Source organism: Pleurodeles waltl, chromosome 4_2 (genome assembly GCF_031143425.1).
Source record: "Pleurodeles waltl isolate 20211129_DDA chromosome 4_2, aPleWal1.hap1.20221129, whole genome shotgun sequence".
Classification (NCBI taxonomy): domain Eukaryota; kingdom Metazoa; phylum Chordata; class Amphibia; order Caudata; family Salamandridae; genus Pleurodeles; species Pleurodeles waltl.
The window spans coordinates 77,939,948-77,961,891 of record NC_090443.1 but is presented as its reverse complement, the minus strand read 5'-3'; the positions used below and the strand labels follow the sequence as shown (position 1 = coordinate 77,961,891).

Below are 21,944 nucleotides of genomic sequence, written 5' to 3'. Positions count from 1 at the left end.
CGCACAACTCCACTCTATGCCACTCTGCAACACTGCACTGAACGCCACTGCACTCTATGCTAATACACTCTATACTAGTGCACTTTACTCTGTAACACTCAACTCTATGCCCCTGCACTCTACATCAATACTCTGTACACCACTCTAATCTACTCTATGCCATGGCACTCTACACCACTTTACTCTATGCCATCACAATCTATGCCACTCTATGCAACTCCACTCTACCCTGTACCTCTCCACTCCACTTCACTCTACTGTGAAGCAATCTACTTCATGCCACTACACTCTGAGCCACTGCATTCTATGCCACTGCACTTTACCCTACACCTCTCCGCTCTATGCCACTGAACTCTACTCTGAAACAATCTATTCAACGCCACTGCACTCTACACCATTCTGCCCCACTGCACTCTAAACCTCTGCACTCTACTTCAGTGCACTCTACGCCAATGCACTCTAAACAACTGCAGTATACGCCACTGCACTCTGACACTACTCTGCAACACTGCACTGGCCGTTACTATACTCTACACCACTCTAATCTGTACTACTGCATTCTGCACCAATGCACTCTATTCCAGTACACTCTGTACCACTGTATTCTGCATAACTCCACTATACTTCACTACAGTTTACAGCACTATACTCTGCTCTGCACCTCACTACACTACTCCACTCTGCACTACTCTATGCCACTGCACTCTGTGCGATTACAGTCTACTCTGCACTCTATGCCACTGCACCACTCTATTGTATGCCCCTCTACTCCACTGCACTATATGCCACTCTACTCTTCCCCATGCCACTCTGCCACTGTACTCTATGCCAATGCACTCTAAACAACTGCACTGTAAGCCACTGCCCTTTATTCTGCACCACTGTACTCTACGCCACTGCTCTCTGTACCACTCTATGTCACTCTACATCACTGCACTGACACTCTACCCTGCAACATTGCACTCTCTGACACTGCACTGTATACCACTCTACTCTGTACTACTGCACCCTATGCCACTGCAGTCCTTAGCACTATACTCTACACCACTCTACACTACTCCACTCTGGGCCACTCCACGCCACTGCACTCTATGCAATGCAAGTCTACTCTGCCCTCTATGCCATTGCACCACTCTGCACTACTGCACTCTCTGCCACGCTATTGTATGCCACTCTACTCCAGTGCACTCTATGCCAGTCTACTCTGCCCCATGCCACTCTATGCCACTGCATTCTATGCCAATGCACTCTAAACTGCACTGTACGCCACCGCCCTCCACTGTGCACCACTGTACTCCACGTCACTGCTCTCTGTGCCACTCTACAGCACTGCACTGCTCTGCATCATTACACTCTCCGCCACTGTACTCTACCCCACTCCACTCTGTACTCTACGCCACTATACTCTACTCTGCACCACTCCACTCTGCACCACTCTACACCACTGCACTCTATGCTACATGAGCCTACTCTGCACTCAATGCCACTGCACCACTCTACACTACTGCACTTTCTGCCACTCTAGTGTATGCTACTCTAATCCACTACACTCTATGCCACTCTACTCTGCCCCACGCCACTGCACTCTAAACCACTGCACTCTATGCCAATGCACTTTAAGCAACTGCTGCACCTCACTGCGCTTTACGCCACTGGTCATATGCCACCGACTCCATTTTACACCACTTCGCCTCCAACCTTTAGCCATGGTGAACAGCAGCCACTGTGGTGTATAACATGGCTAAAACACACTGGCAAAGCCAATAACTCTTGTGTAGACGAGGCCTATTGGCTTTTCCAATATTTGTTAGTACTATGAGGTACTGAGGTCCCTGAAAGAACTGTGGATTTGTAAGCCCTTATTCAAAACATGCATTACACAGATCATTATACAGGCTGCTACAAAATGCGCAAATACATTTTGGTTAAATAAAAAAAAGTCCTTCTAAAATACAGATTTGAATAATATACAGTTCATACCTAGTACTAAATTTTTTTATAACAGTCCAATAAAACCACACACTCCATAATTCACCTTGGAACACCCTTGCTGTATCTCTCTAAAAGAAAATGTTTTTGTCATCAGAAAGCTTCAAGTGACTCCTTTGATTAAAGTCAAAGTATGTTTCCAAGCCCCTTTACATTTGCAGATTTACCAATTGCACACATTTGCATTTCTTTAGGGAAGGAGACACCCTGGCATGAAGGTCTTTTCTTATCTGTCTGCCCCTCCCTCCCTTAGAGCACAGGAGACTCCCTGCCTTTCAATCCAGCTGGGGAAACTGATCTGTCCTAATTACATTTTGTCCTTTAGGTGAAAGGCTGAAATTACTGTCAGATGCTGTCCCTTAAGCCTTTCATCACAGAAAACGGATGGCAGGGTGAAATTATGGGCAGTCCGTGAAAATTATGGACGGGTGTTCACCCTAACGTAACACAGGGGAGGGTGAAGGTGTGACTGCAACATGGAGAAACTTGTGGGTGAGCGGAACAGGGAGGGAGGCTGGGAGAAACACACTGGGACTGGCCCAACACGAGAGAAGTACACAAAGGAGACAGCTCAAAAACACATGCACTCTCTGTGAGCCCTTAAATAGAAATAAAAAAAGTATTTCCTAACAATTAGCAGATACAATTAGCAAAGACACCAGGCAAACACATTATAAAGAGACACTGCTCCCTAGGTGAATGAAACAAAAGATTGAGAAGCTGGGTAGCGAATGAGAAGCAGGTACATGAGAGTGACAGTGAAGCCAACCAATAGTAAGCGACAGGCGGGCTCCAAGCTCCTCCTTGATCATGGTATGCCACACTATGCCTCACAACAGACAGCACATGTGCTGTCCAGTATGCGCGACCAAAAATAGCTGTAAGCTGTGTTTTTGTGGACACTCAATTCTTTAACTCACTCACTACGTTTTTTGTTTTGGGCATTTACAGATTTGCTGGAGAAGTCCCGCGTTGTGAAGCACGTGAAAGGCGAAAGGAACTTCCACATCTACTACCAGCTGCTCGCCGGAGGGGCACCCGACTTGCTGAGTAAGTACGGCAGCTCAGTCTCGCCCTACGAGAAGGACCACCTCTTGGTGCCCTAGATAGTATATTAAAGAATATCTCACCCTCCTCAAAGACGTGCATTTCAGCCACCCCAGTAAGATAATAGGCTGGGCCCATGCTGTCAGGATTCGACTCTGTGACCTTCAGATGCAGTAGGCACTTTGTCCCACTGAACTATCGTACTTGCTATCTTGTATGTTGGGAGGTACCCTTTCAAAGTTTGCTTTTAAAGCTAAAGTCGAAATATTTTATTTTGTAGTCCTGTAAAACGAAGAAATCATTTTTAATAGTTCTAACCACAATGATAATGAGGAAACCAGTTTCATGAGTATTCATAATAAGGCATTTATCTGTCACTTGCGGTCCCTGTAATTTCTTAAACCACTTTGGCCCTGATTACGATTTAGGCTGAGAGCATTAATTCGTCCCAAACATGAGGGATATCCCGCTCGCGGTTTTACAAGTTCCATAGAATATACTGGAACTTCTAATGCTGCGGAAGGGATATCCGTCACCTTTGGGACAGAGTAATCCCCTTCGCCAAGGTCGTAATCAGGCCTCTGGTGTTCGAAAGAGGCCATGTGTTGCATTCAAGTTTTAGGATCTACCAGGCAGAGAGGCAGTGACAGTGATGGTGGTGGGATTCAAGCCTGGTAGCTTTTTAAAAGCAGATTTAAAGTTGTAATGAAGACAGATATATTAAAAAAAAATACTCAGGAATAGTCCAAGGAAGCCCGGTGTGTCTGGCAAAATAGTATGGTGCTGATAGGGTGCTTCCTAGTATCCAGTAAGAAAGGCTTCTTTTTCTATCACAACACGGGAGCGCCAACCTTCCTCACCTGTTTATTTTCAGTCACAACAAGATGTGTGGGTAGCTTCAAAAGTGGTGAACGTACAACAAAACTTTAAACAATGCAGTTGTCTAGACTGACAAAGCTTTACTTAAGTGCCAGCTATAGCTTTCTCATTAGACACTGGAAATTAACACGGCACCTCAGAAGGACTGACTGTGCTAGGGGGCACAGCAAAAGAGGGAGAAAAAAGAACTATTCAGACTTAACAAGAACACTAAACAATGGCAAAGCCAATAGGTCTAGTCATAGCAAGCGTGCACTGTCTTTAATTACTTTTTTGGGAAACGCAAAAACTTGACAGACATCATATCACAATGTAGGAGTGGCCCAGCAGGTCAGTCACACCAGCCCTGGCACTGTGCACCCCTCTTGAGGCAGCTGTATATATGCAATCAGGAAAGATACCTTCATTCGTTTAGCAAGACAGTCAGTGGATGACGTGGGTCAACCCACTGCCCCATGCCCTGGTGGGCGGAAAAAAAATGAGAATATGAGTATGATGTTTACACATACTAATGGATGAAGAGTGCAGAGCGAAAACCCCTGCTTGTGTATGTACATGTATATAAATCTTCTAATGGCGGTTGCCAGTAAGTAGTTATAGTTAGGACCTGTTTTCTTTATAAAAAGTGTTTTTTGTTTTGCTAATAACTTTGGCGTAGTTCAATGAATCTTCACAAATTTTTCAAAAAAATACGACACTCACTTCAGCTTCTGCATGGAAAGTTTTGAGATGATATACCAAGCGGGGGCCGAGAAAAAGGGGGGTGGAGTGAAACTCTTTTTCTTCATTCATCTTTTATTAGGGATTTTGAACAGGAATAGCTGCCGAACCACTGGACAGATTTACACCAAAACTAGCAGAAATCTATTTTTTTTAAAAAAATTTATTTTATTGATTTTATATAGCAGATTTGCAATACAAGCAGTTGTCACACAATGATACTGGATCATAATTATCTGGATAATGTTGCTTAATAACAAACAAACCCCCCCGTTTGCACACCTATCGAAACATTTATTGCAATCATTACATTCAGTAATTATTACCTACTGTTTTGCACATAGTATTATATTTATATTTTTGTTGCAGCTCCGGGAGGTCCCGCTAGTGGTTCTTATGGGGCTCCGGTTTCTATTTAGTCGGGTCACGGAAGGTGAATAAGTGCGATCCCGTTTGTGATCAGTATAAGTAAGCGGAAAATATATCTAAGTCTTGCCCATTATCTCCCCCTGTGTTCCAGCTGTATTACCCTTGATCTAATTATTCGCGGTCTAGGGAGGTGTGGGGAGTTGCACCCATTAACTACATTCTTGTCCAGTTGGGCTCTTATTTTATTATTTCTAGTGGGGGTCCTGATGTATTCATCTTTTGTGTTCTGCATCCCCCTTCATGGGGGTTTATTATCGTTCTTTGTCTCAAGCTTAGTTACCAGTGTTTCCCAAATGTCGCACCCCGTGTGTGGCTGGCCCGCCCGTGCCAGTTTTTTAAGCACCTGAAGCTCCGTGCGGGCCCACCGGAGAATGAGGGTGTGCCAGGACTTCTGGTCAGGGGACTTTGTAGCTTTCCAGTGCATTGCTATCAGCCTTTTATACATCACGTAGGACAAGTCCACAAACCTGTACAGGTGTCTGTGTTTTTTTACTCCGGACCTCACTCCCAGCAAACAAGGCCTGGGGCCCGCTGATAGCTCTAGCCCTGTCCATTCTGAGGTCTCCTTCACCACCTTTTTCCATTCTGTTTGCACCTGAGGGCAATCCCAGACCATATGGTAAAAGTGAGCCGATGGCTCCAGGCATCTAGGGCACGACGGACCCGTGCCTGGAAACATCCGCTTCAATCTAGCCGGTGATAAGTACGTTTGGTGTATAAAGTTGAACTGGGTGTACCGGAATCTAGGGTTCCTTGATACACCCCGTGCGTAAGACAATGCTTTTGTCCAATCTTCTAGAGGGATCGGATCAGGGAGGACTGAGTTCCATCTCTCCCTGGCCCTCTCCAGATAGGGTTCCAGGGGTTTACTGAGTGTTTTGTATAGGCTTGATATTGCTTTAGTTCGTGCATCACTTTGCAAAATATGATGTATTATGGGAGAAGTCTCTGGTTCTAAGGCGCCTGCTCCCCATATTTTTTTTATTGCATGGCATATTGTATAATATGCCAGAAATTGGCCGGGGTTCACTGCAGTGAGGGCCCGGATGTCTTCGAACGACATTAGTTTACCACCCTCGAAACAGTCTCCCACTGACTGTATCCCTGCTTCCAACCATGGCGACAGTGAGTGTGGGTGAGTCAGGTATAGTCCAGGGAGACAGTCCAGCGGAATTAACGGGGTATATGGGAGTGATCCGCGCCCCTTCTGGACATATCTCCCCCAGCAAACGTGCGCTACGGCCAGCAATGGGTTGGTAGATGCGCTTTTGGGATGCTTTTTGGACAGCCAAGACAACAGTTGGATTCCATTTAGCCGAGTCTGCAGCCATTCAGACTCGGCTGTCGATGAGCTATGGAACCAGAGCTGTATCTGTAGCTGTGCCGCAGCATAATAGAGTTCAAAGTTGGGGGCTCCCATTCCACCCGATTCCACCGGATGCTGCAGTGTGGATAATGCCACACGCGCTCTCCCGCCACCCCATATGAGCTGTAGTAATATTGTGTTCAGTTTACTGAAAAAGCTCCTTGGTAAAATGAGTGGTAGGGCCGCGAAATAATATAACAACCTGGGCAGGATCAACATGTTCGCAATCGCCATTCTGCCTGGTGGAGAGAGCGGTAGTTTGTTCCAAAAGCGTAGAGATCCCTTCATAGAGGCTAATGCTTTCCCCAGATTGCCGTCTCTGAGGTCCTCTGTGCTGTGATATATGTGAACCCCGAGATATTTAAATGTTTCGAAGCACCATTTTAGGCGCCCTCTCGGGGCCTCTTCTTGTTTCCCTGGGGGCCATCTGATCAGTGGGAACGCACATGATTTATCCCAGTTTACTGCTAGGCCAGACATCAATCCAAACTCGTCTAGTAGTGACATTATGGAAGGCAGTGTCTCCGTGCCCTTCCGGGTGTATATTAGGGTGTCATCCGCATATAACGATATTACGTGGTGTGTTCCATTCCTGAGTATACCCAAATCGCTTGCCATGGATCGTATTTTAGCCGCTAACGGCTCCATGGCTATAGCGAATAGTAATGGGGAAAGGGGACAGCCCTGCCTCGTGCCCCTAGATATTGGAAAGCTATCAGATATCACTCCCCCCATTTTCACTCTAGCACTTGGGTTTGAGTATAGTGTGCGGACCCAACGCAGATAATTAGGGCCTATTCCCATCTGACTCATTGTGGCCAGAAGGAAGTCCCACTCCAATGTGTCGAACGCCTTTTCTATATCCAGTGAGAGCACCATTTCATCATATGCATCTGGGGGAGCGTCTCCTACTACGCTCAGGAGCCTGCGGATGTTTAGGAAGGTGTTGCGCTTTGGGATAAATCCATTTTGATCTTTATGTATTAAGTTATGTATAATGGGGGCGAGTCTATTGGCCAGTATTTTACCCAATATTTTGCAATCTAAATTTAGTAGCGAGAGTGGTCTATAAGATTTGACATCCGTGGGATCCCGCCCCGATTTGGGAAGTACCACTATCAAGGCCTCCCTCTGAGAGGGGGGCAAAAGTTCAGTAGCCCACGCCTCCTCGAATACTCTCAGTAATTGGGACTTCAGGCGCGCCGTGTATGCAGAATAATATTCTATTGGGAGACCATCTATGCCCGGCGATTTATTCCTGGGCATCTGCGCTGTGGCTAACTCTATCTCCCCTGTTGTAAGAGGAGCTTCCAATGTTTCCATGTCCGTCTGGGATAAATGCGGTAGGAGGGAGCCTCCCAAGAAAGACTCCAGTTGTGTAGCTGTGCATGAGGTACGTTTGGAGTATAAATTTCCTTAATATTCTTTGAACGTTCGATTTATCTCTATTTGTGTGGTAGCCGTGGTGTGCTTGTCAATCCTGATAGCACCGATGGGGGAATGTTGTCTGTCTTCCCGCAGTAGCCATGCCAGCATTTTCCCTGATCTGTCACCCTCCGATTGCAAACGCGTTAAATGATAACTGTAATCATGGCACCGAAGTCTGCTATCTGCTTCGTTATATTTTGTGCGGGCTGTCGTTAGTGCTGTGTATGGGGTTTCCCCCCTTGATACTGCTATTTCCGCTATTCTTAGTTCCTTTTCTAGTTTAGCGATTTCGACATTCAGAGTGCGCCTCACTACCCAGCTTGCGGAGATACACTGGCCTCTCACCACCGCTTTGTGGGCGTCCCACTCCATCTCCCGTGAGTTTGCTGTGAGGTCATTTGTTTCCCAGTACTGGCGTAATGTGGTGCTCAATGTGTCCACAAATGCCGGGTCTTGAAGCGCTTCTACTTGTAGGCGCAAAGTGGAGATCCCCTGTTGGCTCCTGCCCCAGTTCAATGTTACTCTCAGCGGTGAGTGGTCTGACAGTGTCTTTGCTAGGTATTCTGAGCCGTTTATCAGGTCGGATATGTCCTGTGTGCCCCATATTATATCTATTCTGGTGTATGTTTAATGCGGGGGAGAATAAAATGAATATTCCCTCTGGTGGGGGTGTCTTATGCGCCAAATATCGTGTAGTCTCATGTCACCCGCCCATTGTTGCAATGGGCTTATGTTGCTCCTTTTCATCTTCGGACCCCCTTGCAGGCCAGATCTATCCAGCTCAGAGTCTGGCATACTATTAAAGTTCCCCCCCCCAAATAGCCGGGGCTGATGGGTTTGCTCATAATGATGGTGTGCGTGTGCCCAGGAATCCCGCTGTGCCGCCGTTTGGGGCATATATGCCCACCACTGAAAGTTGTTTGCCGTCTAGCTGGCCTTCCACCACTACGAATCTACCCCCTGGGTCTATATTATATGCCGATTGGTGAAATGGGACCCCTCCTGCGATCCAGATCAAAACTCCCCTTGCGAATTATGAATATGTCGTGCCTACTAGTTGTCTTCCCCATTTCGCGCGCAACTCCCGCAAATCTGATTCCATTAAGTGTGTCTCTTGAAGAATAGCGATGTGTGTTCCCTGTCGCTTAAGGCGTGCATAGATTTGAGATCTCTTACTCGGTATGCCCATTCCCCTCACGTTCCATGTTATTATATCATATTTGTTACTGTTGCGTTTAAATTGTGGTGCCATGAGGGGTTATGAGGTGAACCTGACCTTTTGCCACCGCTTTGGTCTGCGAGCCTTCCTCTTGCTGCTCCTGTGGTAGCGCGGGCTGTCACATTCGCATTTCGCAGTAGTTTCACATATTTGAAATGTGACTAAGGTGTGCAAGTTAACTGACATAGAACTACCCTCCCCCCAATTGAATCCCCCACTCTTCTAACAACTAATGTAAAACTACCTAACTCGTATATATGTAGAAAAACCTGTATCCTTCTGGATATCCGTGGTGGTAATAACATGACGGACTGATGCGGCTCATTTGTAGGGCTCACAACAGACCGCAGACTATGTCTGCAATTGTTTGTGTGTGCCCCCGAGGCGTGTGATGTAATCCCCCCGCTCCCCCCCCAGCCGATCACCCCTCCCCCCCCCCCGGCGTGGCCCCGCCGGGGCATCCCCATGTCTGTTCAAAAGATACACTTTGTTTAAGTGGTTGTTCTTGTTTCAGGATCCTGCGACATCTTGGGATCCACCACGTCAGCCAGCATGTATCCTCCAAGTTCTGAAGCGGTTTAAATGCTATAAGTCAAGGTCAAAGGTCGTCCGCTGTTCTGGGGGTGAGCCTTGGTCCCGACGGATCCCCGGTAGTAGTAGAGACAGAGCTGGCCGTGTCGGAGTCTAAAGTAATCTCAGGGGTCACCCTTATCAGGTCAAAGTTATTTTGTGTCAGCCGGGGCGTTTCCTTCAGAACTTTTGCTCTTTCCTCCGCTGCTTGTTGAGCAGATGGTTGAACCTTGGTGCGCCTCTTAGATCGCTTCCTTGACGTCGAGAGCGACCACTCTTCTCCCCCTCCCGCTTCGTCGCACGTGTGCGCTAATCCTTTAGCGTGTAGCCATGTCCAGGCGTCTTCAGGGGACGTGAATATATGCGTGCGGTCTTCTGATATCACTCTCAGTTTGGCTGGGAACAGTAGAGCATATTTAAAACCATGTTCACGCAGTTTTTGTTTAACCTTTACATAAGAGTTACGTTTTCTTTGCACCTCTTGAGTGAAATCTGGATAAGCGTTGATGGTTGCTTCCTCGAGTTTGTATGGACCTTTGTTACGAAACTGTTGTAGGATTGCATCTCGGTCCCGGAAGTTTAAGAATCTGGCGATCAGTGGCCTGGGGGGAAGCCCGGGTTGCGGGGACCTACCCGGGATTCTGTGTACCCTTTCGACTGTAAAGTACTTAGATGGAGCCCCGCTTAGCACCTCTTTAATTAGCCATTGTTCCAAAGTTATTTCCATACTTTGTTGCTGTATGCTTTCGGGGATCCCCAGGAATCGGATATTGTTTCGGCGAGATCTGCTTTCGGCCTCTTCCGCCCTGCTCCATAGTGCCTTCAGCTCCGCGTCCAAGCGTTGAATCTGTTTCTGGTTGTCCTGAGCCGTGGGGGCCAGTTCAGCCAACCCCTCCTCCGCCGCCTTAACTCTTTCTGACAGTTTGCGATGGTCCACCCTGAGTAAGTTCAGGTCTTGCGAAACCACATCTATTCTATTTTCCAAGGACATTTTAGTGTCCATGATCGCCTGTAGTACCTTCTCTAGTTGCGCAGATTGGGTCATGAGTGTGCTCTCAAGAGATTGTAGGGCCGGGGTTGTTTGTTGGTCAGTGGGCGCTGCTGCGTGCCCTGTGCGGTCTTGATTCTTAGTTGACTTGAGCCTACCAGCCATAGTGTACGTCCGAAGAAGATCTATCGGGATGTGTCGGGGTTTTTCTGGAGGTTGTTTAACAGCTGGCCGCTTTTTTGTCTCTTTCAATGCTCCTGTCCGTATTATCGCAGATCCTTCGTAGGGAGGGATGGGCTTTAACCTAGCCTTGTATGTATTCTTGGCTTTCTAGGACTTGCTCCCATCTGCCCACAGGGTGATGTGGGGGGTACCCCGGCCAAGTTGTATTCCAGACTTATTGCGGCGCAGGGTGGCGGTAGTGGGCCCGATGAGTACCTAATATCCTGCAGGGGCGTAGATGCCCGGAAAACAATATGCCGGTGTGAGTAACCTTCAAGGGTGGGCACCTGTACTGCCAGGTTGCAGGGCCCTTAATGCAGCTTGGGGGGGCGGGCTGTCCAGTGCGGTCTGGGGCAGCCTCTACTGCTCCTTGTATCTGCCTATTTCACCTCTGCCCCTCTCATTCACCCAAGTCTTGTGTCCCGGGGGGTGGGGGGGGGAGTTGCCAGTATTAACGAGAATTATTTGCACTGTCACCCATGGGCGAGGCCGAGAACACGGAGGGGGAGAGAGGGAGGCAGCAGAGGAAAAGAGGGGGGCGCAGGCCGGGGCGCGCTATTTGTTGCTTTCACGGGACGCAGCAGCCCTTCCAAGACCCCTTTTACCGCCGTTCTTTTAGAGGTTAGTTTGTAGTGTGGGCGGCGGGGGGGGGTTGATATCTCCAGCGAGGCAATCTCTCCTGCCCCGGCGCTGTTTTCTCCGGTCTGCAGGGGATCCTTGATGCTATACAATAATGCAGCGTGCGCGTTGCTCGGCGCTCCTGTTTTCACCTTTTAATCGCCGAGTTCAGGATCCCGGGGCCCCGGGCGGGCGGCTCCGCCCGGTCCCCGATCGAAGTATCCTGGTGTTGAATTCCACGCCGGAGGTGCCGAGACGCCGGCCCCTCCAGGGGTAGCGAGCTCTCGGGCCCGGGCGCCCCCGCCGCCCTGCGTGTATTTGTGCTCTCCTGATGGCTGGCGCCCGCTGCGCCGGCGCTCGAACTCCAAAGCGCGATCACCCCTACCAATGGCTCGGGGCTCCGGCGTAGCACAAAGGGGAGCTGCAATCGCCCCCGCGCAACTAGCAGAAATCTAGATCCTGGTACAGAAAGTTTACGAAAGTTACGGCCTATCACTGGATTCTCGGATCCTGGGGAAAAGCAAGGCCCTGATCGGCTGGCTGCAACCTGACGGAAATATTAACATGTGTGTTAAAAAAAACGAAAATTCACTGAAAAAAACAAAGCTTACAGGGACATTATAGTTATGTTGACGTTTTACCCATGCAAAACCATAGAAATTCAGCAATTATAATAATACTTATGTTTAGAAACTATAACTCATGCAGAAAGTAGTTTTAGGCAACGAGTTATAGTTTCTTAACATAAGTATAACTATAAGTATAACTATAATTGCTGAATTTCTATGGTTTTGTATGGGTAAAATGTCAACCTAACTAGAACGTCCCTGTAACCTTTGTTTCTCCAATGGGAAATATATATATATATATATATATATATATATATATATATACATATATATATATATATATATATATGTGTTTATTTTTGTGATTTCTTTTTTTATACATGAGGCTGGTGAGACAGTCAATGCTGTCTCTAAGCCAGATCTAAAAAGAAAGAGGAAAGAGAAAGGATTAAGTTACGCCAAAGGGGAGGAAAGAAGACAGTAAAGCACAGCTGAACAAGGAAGCAGAGGGAAACACTCACTGGCCAGGAACTGACGAAACCTAGTTTTGGAGGACAAAAATGTTAGCTTAATTAATCTTTCCCTCCATCCTCGAAAGACCTAATGGACAACACGCCTCACTGACTGGTCATTCACAGAGGAATTAACGTGGGGGCAAGGTAAGGGATTCTAGGAGAGGAAGGAAGATTGAAGAAGTAACAGGGATAACCCTCAAAAAATTATACCATATCAGTCCGAGCAAACTTCAGCAAGGATTGGAAAATGAGAACCAATACTTTGGGACACTGGACTGAGTTCCATCTATTCAAGCCCAGGGTTCAGCCAGAGAACTACTTAACAGGTACAGGCAACCTACGCCACCCACCACTACACAGTGCCAGAAGCCCTGCACCCCCAGTTGATGCATCACAGAGAGACAACCCAAACATATATTATTTCCATACAAGTTTAAACAGCAGCTTGTAAAAGCCGCATAATTATAACATATGTAGAGAAAACCCCGCAGTCTTTGCACACCAAATGTACTCATTGGATACGGGCATGCCTATCGCCACCCCTTTTCACAGAGTATTCACCTGTTGTTGAACCTTCAACTACAAACACTCTCCACCCAGTTGTAAATATTGGTTGAGCAGGTGCTATCCAAAAATGGCATAACAGCATATAATGTAACGTAACCGAACGGGAGAAAGAAAGCAAAGAGAGATTGCAATCAGAAATCTTAGAACAATGAAAGGAATCTAAAATAAAATCTAACTGGAAATCCCTGTCAAAGCATTCTCCCCATTTTTAGGTCGGTCTAGAGATTGCTTAGTATAATGCTAGAACTTGTGGCATCAATACACAATAGACAGGGAAGAGCTATGGGTCACCCCTTTCAGCCATTGCTTGTTACAACTGTCATTCACATTTTGGATCAGCTCACACAACAGTCGTTATGAGTTGTCAATCTCCAACATGGCATATGGATAATTTCCTCCTTCATGGCCTTTAACCATTCAGTGGTGCAGTAGGCGTATATGAGTTTGTCTAGGGAGATCCACATTGTTTTTAGGGTCAAGCACTCTAACCTGCTGTAATCTCTCTGTGGGCTTTTAACCATGCCCACCGCACGCCCATCAGTTTTGTTGGTTTGTGGCCTTTTTTTTTAAAATCGCTTGATTTTATTTTTGAAAGGCATGCATGTGTCATGTCTTTTCCAGTGTTTAGCCCTCCTCGAGCGCACGGCCAACTGCTGAAAACATACGAGGCTCCATGTTCTTATATACGGAACAATTACATTTCTCACAAACTCAATGGTCGTCTAACTAATCTTTTTATTGATTTTAAATGGTACCCAGAGTTCGAACCATACTTAGATATAATACCTGACCTTCTAGGCAAAGGATTGTATGCCAGATTCCGTTTTGGAACATTACCATTGATGACCTTGACGAGCAGATGGGGATCCAACACCACTTCTGACATTTGCCCTGTGTGTGACAATTCCCCTGAAACAGTAGAACATTTTATGTTTTTTTGTCCTGCTTACTCAGTTCCAAGGTCTAAATGGATTCGGAAAATTTGCCAGGAATTGAAGATAAGAAAATGTGACCTAGCCCTGAGGATTTTAAAAAGTCACAATTCCAATGTGTTAATTTATGCAGTAAGCAAGTTTTTAGTAGCGGCTTGGCGTATACGTAATTTTTATATAAACAATGATCTTAATTGATTTTTAAGTCTGGATAACCAGGGATTTTATGATTTTATTATTTTTAGATTTGGTTCATGGTAGATTTGTATTGTTTTATGTATGACGACTGCTTATCTTTGTATTGTATTGCTTTGATGGTCTGCTGACCGAATAAAGCTGGTGTACAGTCATACGAGGCTCCATGTTTTCAGCATGGTTTCTGGGCTACTTTTTCTTTTTATTTCCTACATAGCGCAATCTCACTGCACATTTGCCAATACGTTTGAGTGCAAGCGAACTTCTGTTTCATTTTGTGTGCTCCTTCACGCTCATGAGGTGCCACGTTAAATCGGCTTGCTTATGTAAAACTGTATTACTTTTCATTTTCATTTTATGTGTCACCAAAAGTCTGAGCATATGCGAGACACATTGCATTGCAAATGCTTATTTGTACAGCACTCCACTGTTTTGAAGGTAGATTTGTGCTCTGTAAATATTAACTGACGTACTTGTGTATCAGAAACACGTATTCAGCAAGCCTCTAACCACTATCAACATAAACGTTAAATTTGACAGACACCAATGCAGTGAGTGCACTGTAGTGGTAGGGACTTCTGAGATCAACTAAATGCACAAATAAATATATACATTAAACATATTTACCAAAGCACCCTCAGCCTGCAAGGTTGCTTAAGGGGTTAGAGGAAGCCCTCATGAGACACAGGCTGTCTAATTTAGTCAGTACTCTCTAAGCTTTAACAGGCTGAAGAATATGCTCAGCCACAAAAGTATTTGTTTAGATTATGGAAGTGCCAAATGCTGCTTGATTTGGTCAAGGAATAAGTGCATATCTTCAGGTTTAGGCATAGTGGTGCATCACCAAGATATACTGAGTTATAAGTGAGGTATGTTTTTTCAGTTCACTGAGGCATGATTTTAAAGTTGTAGGACTAGAGCAGGCAATTCTTGACCCCACTGCTCTCACTCAAAAATGAGGATGAAAGTCCTCCATGGTTCATGGACTAAAGAAGTACTTATGCATCATGTCTTCCTCCTCAATAGAAAAACTGAAGCTGGACCCAGACTGCAGTAAATACACCTACCTCAACAAGATGTCTCATAGCCTGGAAGGGGTGGATGACGCTGAGAAGTTCCGCGAAGTTGAGGTAAGGGAGCTAATAGATCGATGGGAGGGTTAGAAAACCTCTATCCCCAACAATTCAATACCAGAACACCAGAGATTAACTGATGGAGTAGATGGTGCAGAGGGGATGTCATTTGGTCCATTGGGCCTGATATCCTTCTTGAAATGCATATGTGTAATTCCCAGATGATGCCTTGATATGGTGAGGATTTCCAACTTCCCTGTCACTATATGCGGGGACATATCAGTGCCAGGGAGCATGTGAAAATCTGGAGATATACAGCAGTGAGGACTGGGTGAAAATACAGCAAGATAGCCCTATAGCTGTGGATGTCATTTACAGTTAAGCAGAAGTACCTATGCGTAGCAGCAGCTACCCCTACACTACACTACACTACACATGCTACCTCTGGCCTCCAGTGTTATGACAACAGCATCAAATGCATAAATCAAGCAAGGATCCAAGACCCCACTTTAATTCTGGTAGTTGCCATTCCTTGATCTTGCCTTAGCCGCTCAGCAGAAAACAGGAGGCTGTTGAGGCGCTAAAGATCTTCAGATAGGTTAATCCTCTGATATTTTTGAGGGGTGAATCGGTTTGTTCCATTTCTGCTGTTCCTTGTATTTTGGAATTGACATGCATCCCTGTTACTAAGAAAGTTTGGCTGGAGTATGCTGTCACCCTATATGAGGATGGTGAGCAAGGGCTTGATTATTCAGTCAGTACAGAGGCACTCCACAGCTGTTTGGCAGTTTTGGCTTTCATTGTAGCTGGTAAAAGTGGCGGTATTAGGCCCTGTTAAGTTGGTGAATGATTACTAGGGAGCTTTTTCAAAGTGGTGATCTTCAATATTGCTATTAGTATTTAGGCTAATCCTGATGGGTGCTGTTTTTAAGTAATGGTCCAGGGGGTATACTAAGAGGAAAGAAGCTTTATCTGGGATGACAGAGAAAGCTCTTAAAACTCAGACCTTGCCACAGATTTATGCATTAATTAACTTTTCAAATCCATTCAAAAGGGCTACCGGCTGCTTGTAGTAGTGTCCAATGCTTCGCTGGGGTGCTCTCTTGTGCCTATCGTGACATGGAGAGGCTTCATGGGCAGTGACATGGAGGCATGGTGTAAGGCAGTGTGTCCTCTGCCTGTTAATATTCACAATTTATATAAATAGATTTTCTGAAAAATAGACTGGTAACTCTTATTCTCCCTAAAACATGTAGACAGACACATCACTGTCTTGCTCTAGACTGATGGGTTTTGCATGTAGTCTAGGTGTGCTAAAGAAATATACATTTACACAAAGAGATAGAGTTTACTCAATTGCTCAAGGGGCCGGGTAGATAGTAATCACAAAAAAGAAAATTCCTCTGGGGCCACATTTAATCAAAAATATCTCAGAAGGAACATAATCTATTTAGTGATGTTTGTTATCGCATGACCAGGGTTGTACATTCATAAAACTTAGGCACCCACCTGCTTATATTCAACATATAACATATAACATATAAGACAAAACATAAAACGAGCCATGACAGGCCTAAACAATGTTCCTCGTATTACAGTCCAGAGAGGAACAAAGGTTTGTTGTTTTTCATGGAACGGCCCCTTCTTGGACACTCTTAATGTTTTGGGCCTATTACAGTAATTCTGTAGGACCATCATCTGAATAAAAAATAATGCCGGTCACAACAGACTATGAAAAATCGTGCTTTCAAGCATATCGATAAGGTACCAATATATCGGGCCATAACAGGGGCCTCAAACCCCGAAGACATAGCTAGTCCATAAAACTACTGCTCATTGTGGGCCATAACGTAATGGAAATTTTGCAGAATAATCTCTTCCAAAGAGTATTAACAATCTCTTTCCACTAGTCAGAGAAAAGTAACACAATGAAGTGAAGATGAAAACAAAGCCAGTGGGATCATACCATTGTTGATCTTGGGTTGTTAGAGGAAAATAGACTTATGGTGCTTTAGTGAAAAGTCTAAGAAACCCCTCTTTAGGGTTTAGTGTCTCATCTTTCGGAGGGTGGGACTTTCTGAAGAGTATAATGTCTACTTTTTCCATAGGTGCCAATGTTATTTCTATTGGTTTTATTGTGGTATTAACAAACCAGTGGGTGCCATGGATTTATCCACCTTGGTCCGATATTAGAGTAATTTACCATATGGTGTATTGTCATTCGGGTTGCTATACAAAGTGATTCTTCTCTTACAGTGGACATACTAGTGTCCCTCTCAGTGGGTGTTTTTCTGGTTCATTCCCATTTTTCTCAGCGCCGCTAAAAAACTCTCAATCAGTTACAAATGATAAAGAATGCTGCTGCTCACATGACCTGTGGTGCTTCTAAGCACCAACACATCTTTCCCTACCTTAAACATCTACACTGGCTGCTTGTGCGCCAAATGATTTTGTATACGGCCATGATGTCCACCGAGCAATTTATCAATCTTCACCAGACATCATAGCATTAAAATTTGAATAGCACAAAAACACAAGGTCCAATGCACAATTTCTGCTCAAAGTTCTGAAATCCAAAACTCCCTGTTTTGGCGATGGTGCTTTTTCTGCATCTCCTGCTAAAACCTAGAATGACCTTCTGAATTCTCATCACTCAGAACCTTCTCTCCCTCTTTTCAGACCTTTCTCTTTCCCTCATAATTTTCCATCACACACTATATATCCATCTGAACCCTGGTAAACAGTGTCAAGAAACTACAATGTACATGCGATTAACAAATACCCCCTGGCATAATATAATGTATATGGCAGGTTGTTCCACACAAGCAGACCATGATGGCGCCTCCTGGGGGTAATGGGGTTGGGGGCTCCATTAACCAGTTGTCAGCCAAATTTAACGTGGTGAAGATGGAAACGCAGGCAGTTGAACTGTGTTTACTAAATGAAAAGGGTGTTGTGGTGTTTCAGTGAAACGTCTGAAACCAGCCTCTCCAGGGTTTGGTGTCTTATCTTTCAGAAAGAGGGCCTTTCTGAAGAGTATGGTGTCTACTCTTTCCATGGGTACCAGTGTTATTTTTGTTGATCTTTTTGTGGTATCCCTGGACCAGTAGGTGCCATGTATTCGTCCTTATAAAGTTGACAGTGACTGTAGTTTCAGTACAGCTTCTATAGATAGACTATCGCCTGTTGTCTGCGGTGAATGGTTTCTCAGTAATTCATCAGATTCTCTTTTATCAGGTTTCATAGCTATTTCTACACAGAGAACAAAAAGATTTTGTGGATTAAAATGCTTGAAACACAACTTCTAACCACAAAAAATCGCTCCAGTTTCTCCATTTTTATTGTTTTTGTAGATTGCCCCTAGCATTAGAGAAAGGGACTGACCATATTTAGGTTATGTTTGCCCCCTTCTCCCAAGGAGCAATCCTGACCCACAGTGTCCCTGCAGGGAAGCACAAACAACCCTTTGATTGTCAATTATTCTGGTAATTTAACATTTATTGTTCACGGTGCTTACAAAATGCAAAAAACTGTTATGAAGTGCCATATAAAACAGTTAGTAATAATATAAAAATAACAATAATAAAAATAGTTTTATCCTGATTGGGCTTCACCGGTGAGGGGAAGCTTTTGTTGTAAGGAAGAATCAGCTTTGTCCTTGAATCTATATGCTGCTTCTGTAGGATGTTGTGTCCTCAACAGTAGCAGCTGGCATTCAGGGGAGGAGTATGAACTTTAAACTCCTTAAAAATAGTGCAATCGTAGTCCACCAGGTGAGGAGTTGTGCTCCTATGACAGCTGTCCATACTTCATGTGCAATGACGGTGTTTTATTTCATCTGAAATAGCACTGTGCATGTAGATTAACTCCTACTGTGGTTATTGTACAGTGTATGTCTTCTGCTCAAGGTAATCTTTTGTTGGATCCCACATATATTTGTAAAATATTTGTGATTAGATATAGACTGTGGTCTTTTATGCTGCTCATGCTATTGCCAATGTTGTCTTGGTCTGCAAAGTTTTCACTCTGAAGGACTCTGTTGCTCTTGAGCCTTGTGTGCATGACATAAAAATATTATTAAATGCAGAAAAAAAAATTAAATCTAATTTTTTGCAGCATTTTCTGGAAAATATTTCACAGTTACATGCACTACTTAATGAAAACCAGATGAAAATCTTATTTAAAGAAAAATCATAATCTCTGTGCCCTGCAGAAAGCCATGGATATCATCGGGTTCACGGATGAGGAGGTGACCTCGCTCCTGCAGGTGGTGGCCGTCATCTTGAAGTTGGGCAACATTGAGCTCAAGGGCAAGTTCCAGGCTAATGGCATGAGTTCCAGCTATATTGTTGAGTCAAAAGGTCAGTGGCTGTTGCACAACCCTTATTCAGTAGTAACCCAGGTTATAACCTACTCACCTGAGTATCCATGGCTGTTGCTTCGATTTTGAACCATCCCAGCATTCTCTTGCCCACTCCACACATTTCTTCCAGTGTTCACAGATAATGCAGTGTTGATAGCCCCCACACATAGCTCTCAGTGTTTGTCACTTTGATTAAAAAATATTTTTTTAACTGTGTCTTTCTCAATAAACACCTTGAAAATAGTTCTGTGTAATATTGAATTCAAATCTCTTCGTAATTAATAGTTTCATTTACCCATTGCATTTCAAGTTGATACTCTTCTTCAGGTGCGATACCTGCTAATGTGGAAATCAGTCTTTTAATTTCAAATATAAAGAATATTTCGTATAACATTACTTATTGAGTTTTAAACTAAACATAACAGTTTCTACTTGGTGATATTATCAACAATTAGATAGATTAATTTCTGTGATCAGCATTCTGCCATTATACACTGTGAGCCCTTAACTCCAGGTCTCCACCTACTCTGTGCCAGTGTCCCTTCTACAAGTCCATTCTCCATGTCTGTTATACTCTTTAACATCTTGAAACACCAATAGAACTAAAAATCAAAAAACTATTTTTTTGTGAATCATTACAGACCTATTACAAAACACACTAAAAATCAATTTTCATTTCATTTTATTTTAACTTTTCAGCCCATCATACTTCTCAGCTGATAAATGTTTGTCTTTGTCACATTTTTTGTGTGAGAAATTTGGTTTTTGGTTGTCTGGGGTGTGAACCATGGTCAAGCAACAGCCACAATTCCTTGCAGGGTGAACCCCAAAAAGTCACTAAATTAACCTGTGCTTAACCCTGGGTAGCTAGGCACAAAAAGCAGTCAAGCTAAAATTAGAAGCAATATGTTAAGTATTTATGCAGTACACAAATAGAAACACAGTGAAAACACAACACAATAAAAATCCCAAACCAATTTAGAAACATAGAGACAATTTTAATAAATTATTTGACACCAAAACCATGACAATCCAATAAGTAGAACCAGAGTTCTAAATTTTTAAAGTTTAAGGGTCAAAATAGCAAGTCCGCAGTATCAGAAAATGGCCACCTGCGCACCTTTAGCCCGACAATCAAGGGTCCAGTGGAGGGAGACCTTTTGGGGGTGCAAGACTACCTCAGGCTGGGCCCAAGTGCAGGTTAAGGTGGCTGGAGCCTGTTATGTCCCTGTGGCTGAAGTAGCTCTTGGAGTCACTTCTAGAGTCCTGGGTGTAGGTGGCGATGCAGGGCTCTGCAGCAGGGCTGGTCTCTGAAGGTCCCAAGCAGGATCCAGGCAGAAAAGCAGTCCTTCCAGGTACAGCAGCAGTCTGGCAGAGTGCACAGCAGGTCACAGCAGCAGGCAGTCCTCTGAGAGTCCTTGCACAGGTCCAGTAGTGAACTGAGGAGCAGATTTGAGAGTGCTCTTTTCATACCCTCGTGCACAGCTCCTACAAATTGGGAGGTTTCTCTGAAATTCTAGGAATTTCCTACTTTACTTTCCCTGGCTCCTAGCTAGGTGCACTGACAATACAGGGTTGTTAAGCCTATTGTGTGGGGGCAGAGCCCAGCCTAATTAGTTGCAAGTGGGGCTGTGCTTAGCTCCGCCCCCATCAAGTCAGTTAATTGGCCATTTAGGCTCTGCTAATCCCCCTATTCTGTGCCTGTCTGGGGTTAATTCACAAAGTGCCAACTGCCCAACTGTCAGTTACGCCTAATCATGTGACCTAGGGCAGGTTACAGGCAGAGAGAGCTTAGGGCAGGAAAATTTCAAAGTGGCATTTTCAAACTTGTGATGATACATCTGACTATACCATTAAAGAGGGTTTATCATTACAAGTTCATAGGTACCAAACATGACATATCTACCACCTCTGGCTTAGGAATCTTAATTTATTAATTTTAATAAGGAATCCCCAATATTGCCCTATGGAGGGGTAGGCCTCTCAGTAGTGAGAAACTAATTTGGGAGGTTTTCCACTGCTAGGACATGTAAAACTAAAAAGTACATGTCCTACCTTTTAATAACACAGCACCCTGCCTAACGGGCTACTCAGGGCCTACCTTAGGGGTGACATATGTAATAAAAGGGGAGTTTAATGCTTGGTAAGGGGGTTTTAATTACCAAGTCGACATGGAGGTGGGACACTGCTACAGGCTGTAATGGCAGGCCTGGGACAAGTTTTAAGGTACCACTTAAGTGGGTGGCCCAATCAGT

At 44.7% G+C, this 21,944-nt stretch overlaps 1 protein-coding gene across 2 annotated transcripts in view; it reads left to right on the top strand.

The window, feature by feature from the left end:
* Positions 1-21,944, top strand: part of MYO1A (myosin IA) — a 239,212-nt gene that overhangs the window by 90,881 nt on the left and 126,387 nt on the right. For both annotated transcript variants that reach the window (XM_069230771.1, XM_069230772.1), the window contains exons 8-10: positions 2,941-3,039; positions 15,280-15,383; positions 19,540-19,687. In XM_069230771.1, coding sequence (XP_069086872.1) covers positions 2,941-3,039; positions 15,280-15,383; positions 19,540-19,687 — 351 coding nt within the window. The remainder of the gene's footprint in view (positions 1-2,940; positions 3,040-15,279; positions 15,384-19,539; positions 19,688-21,944) is intronic.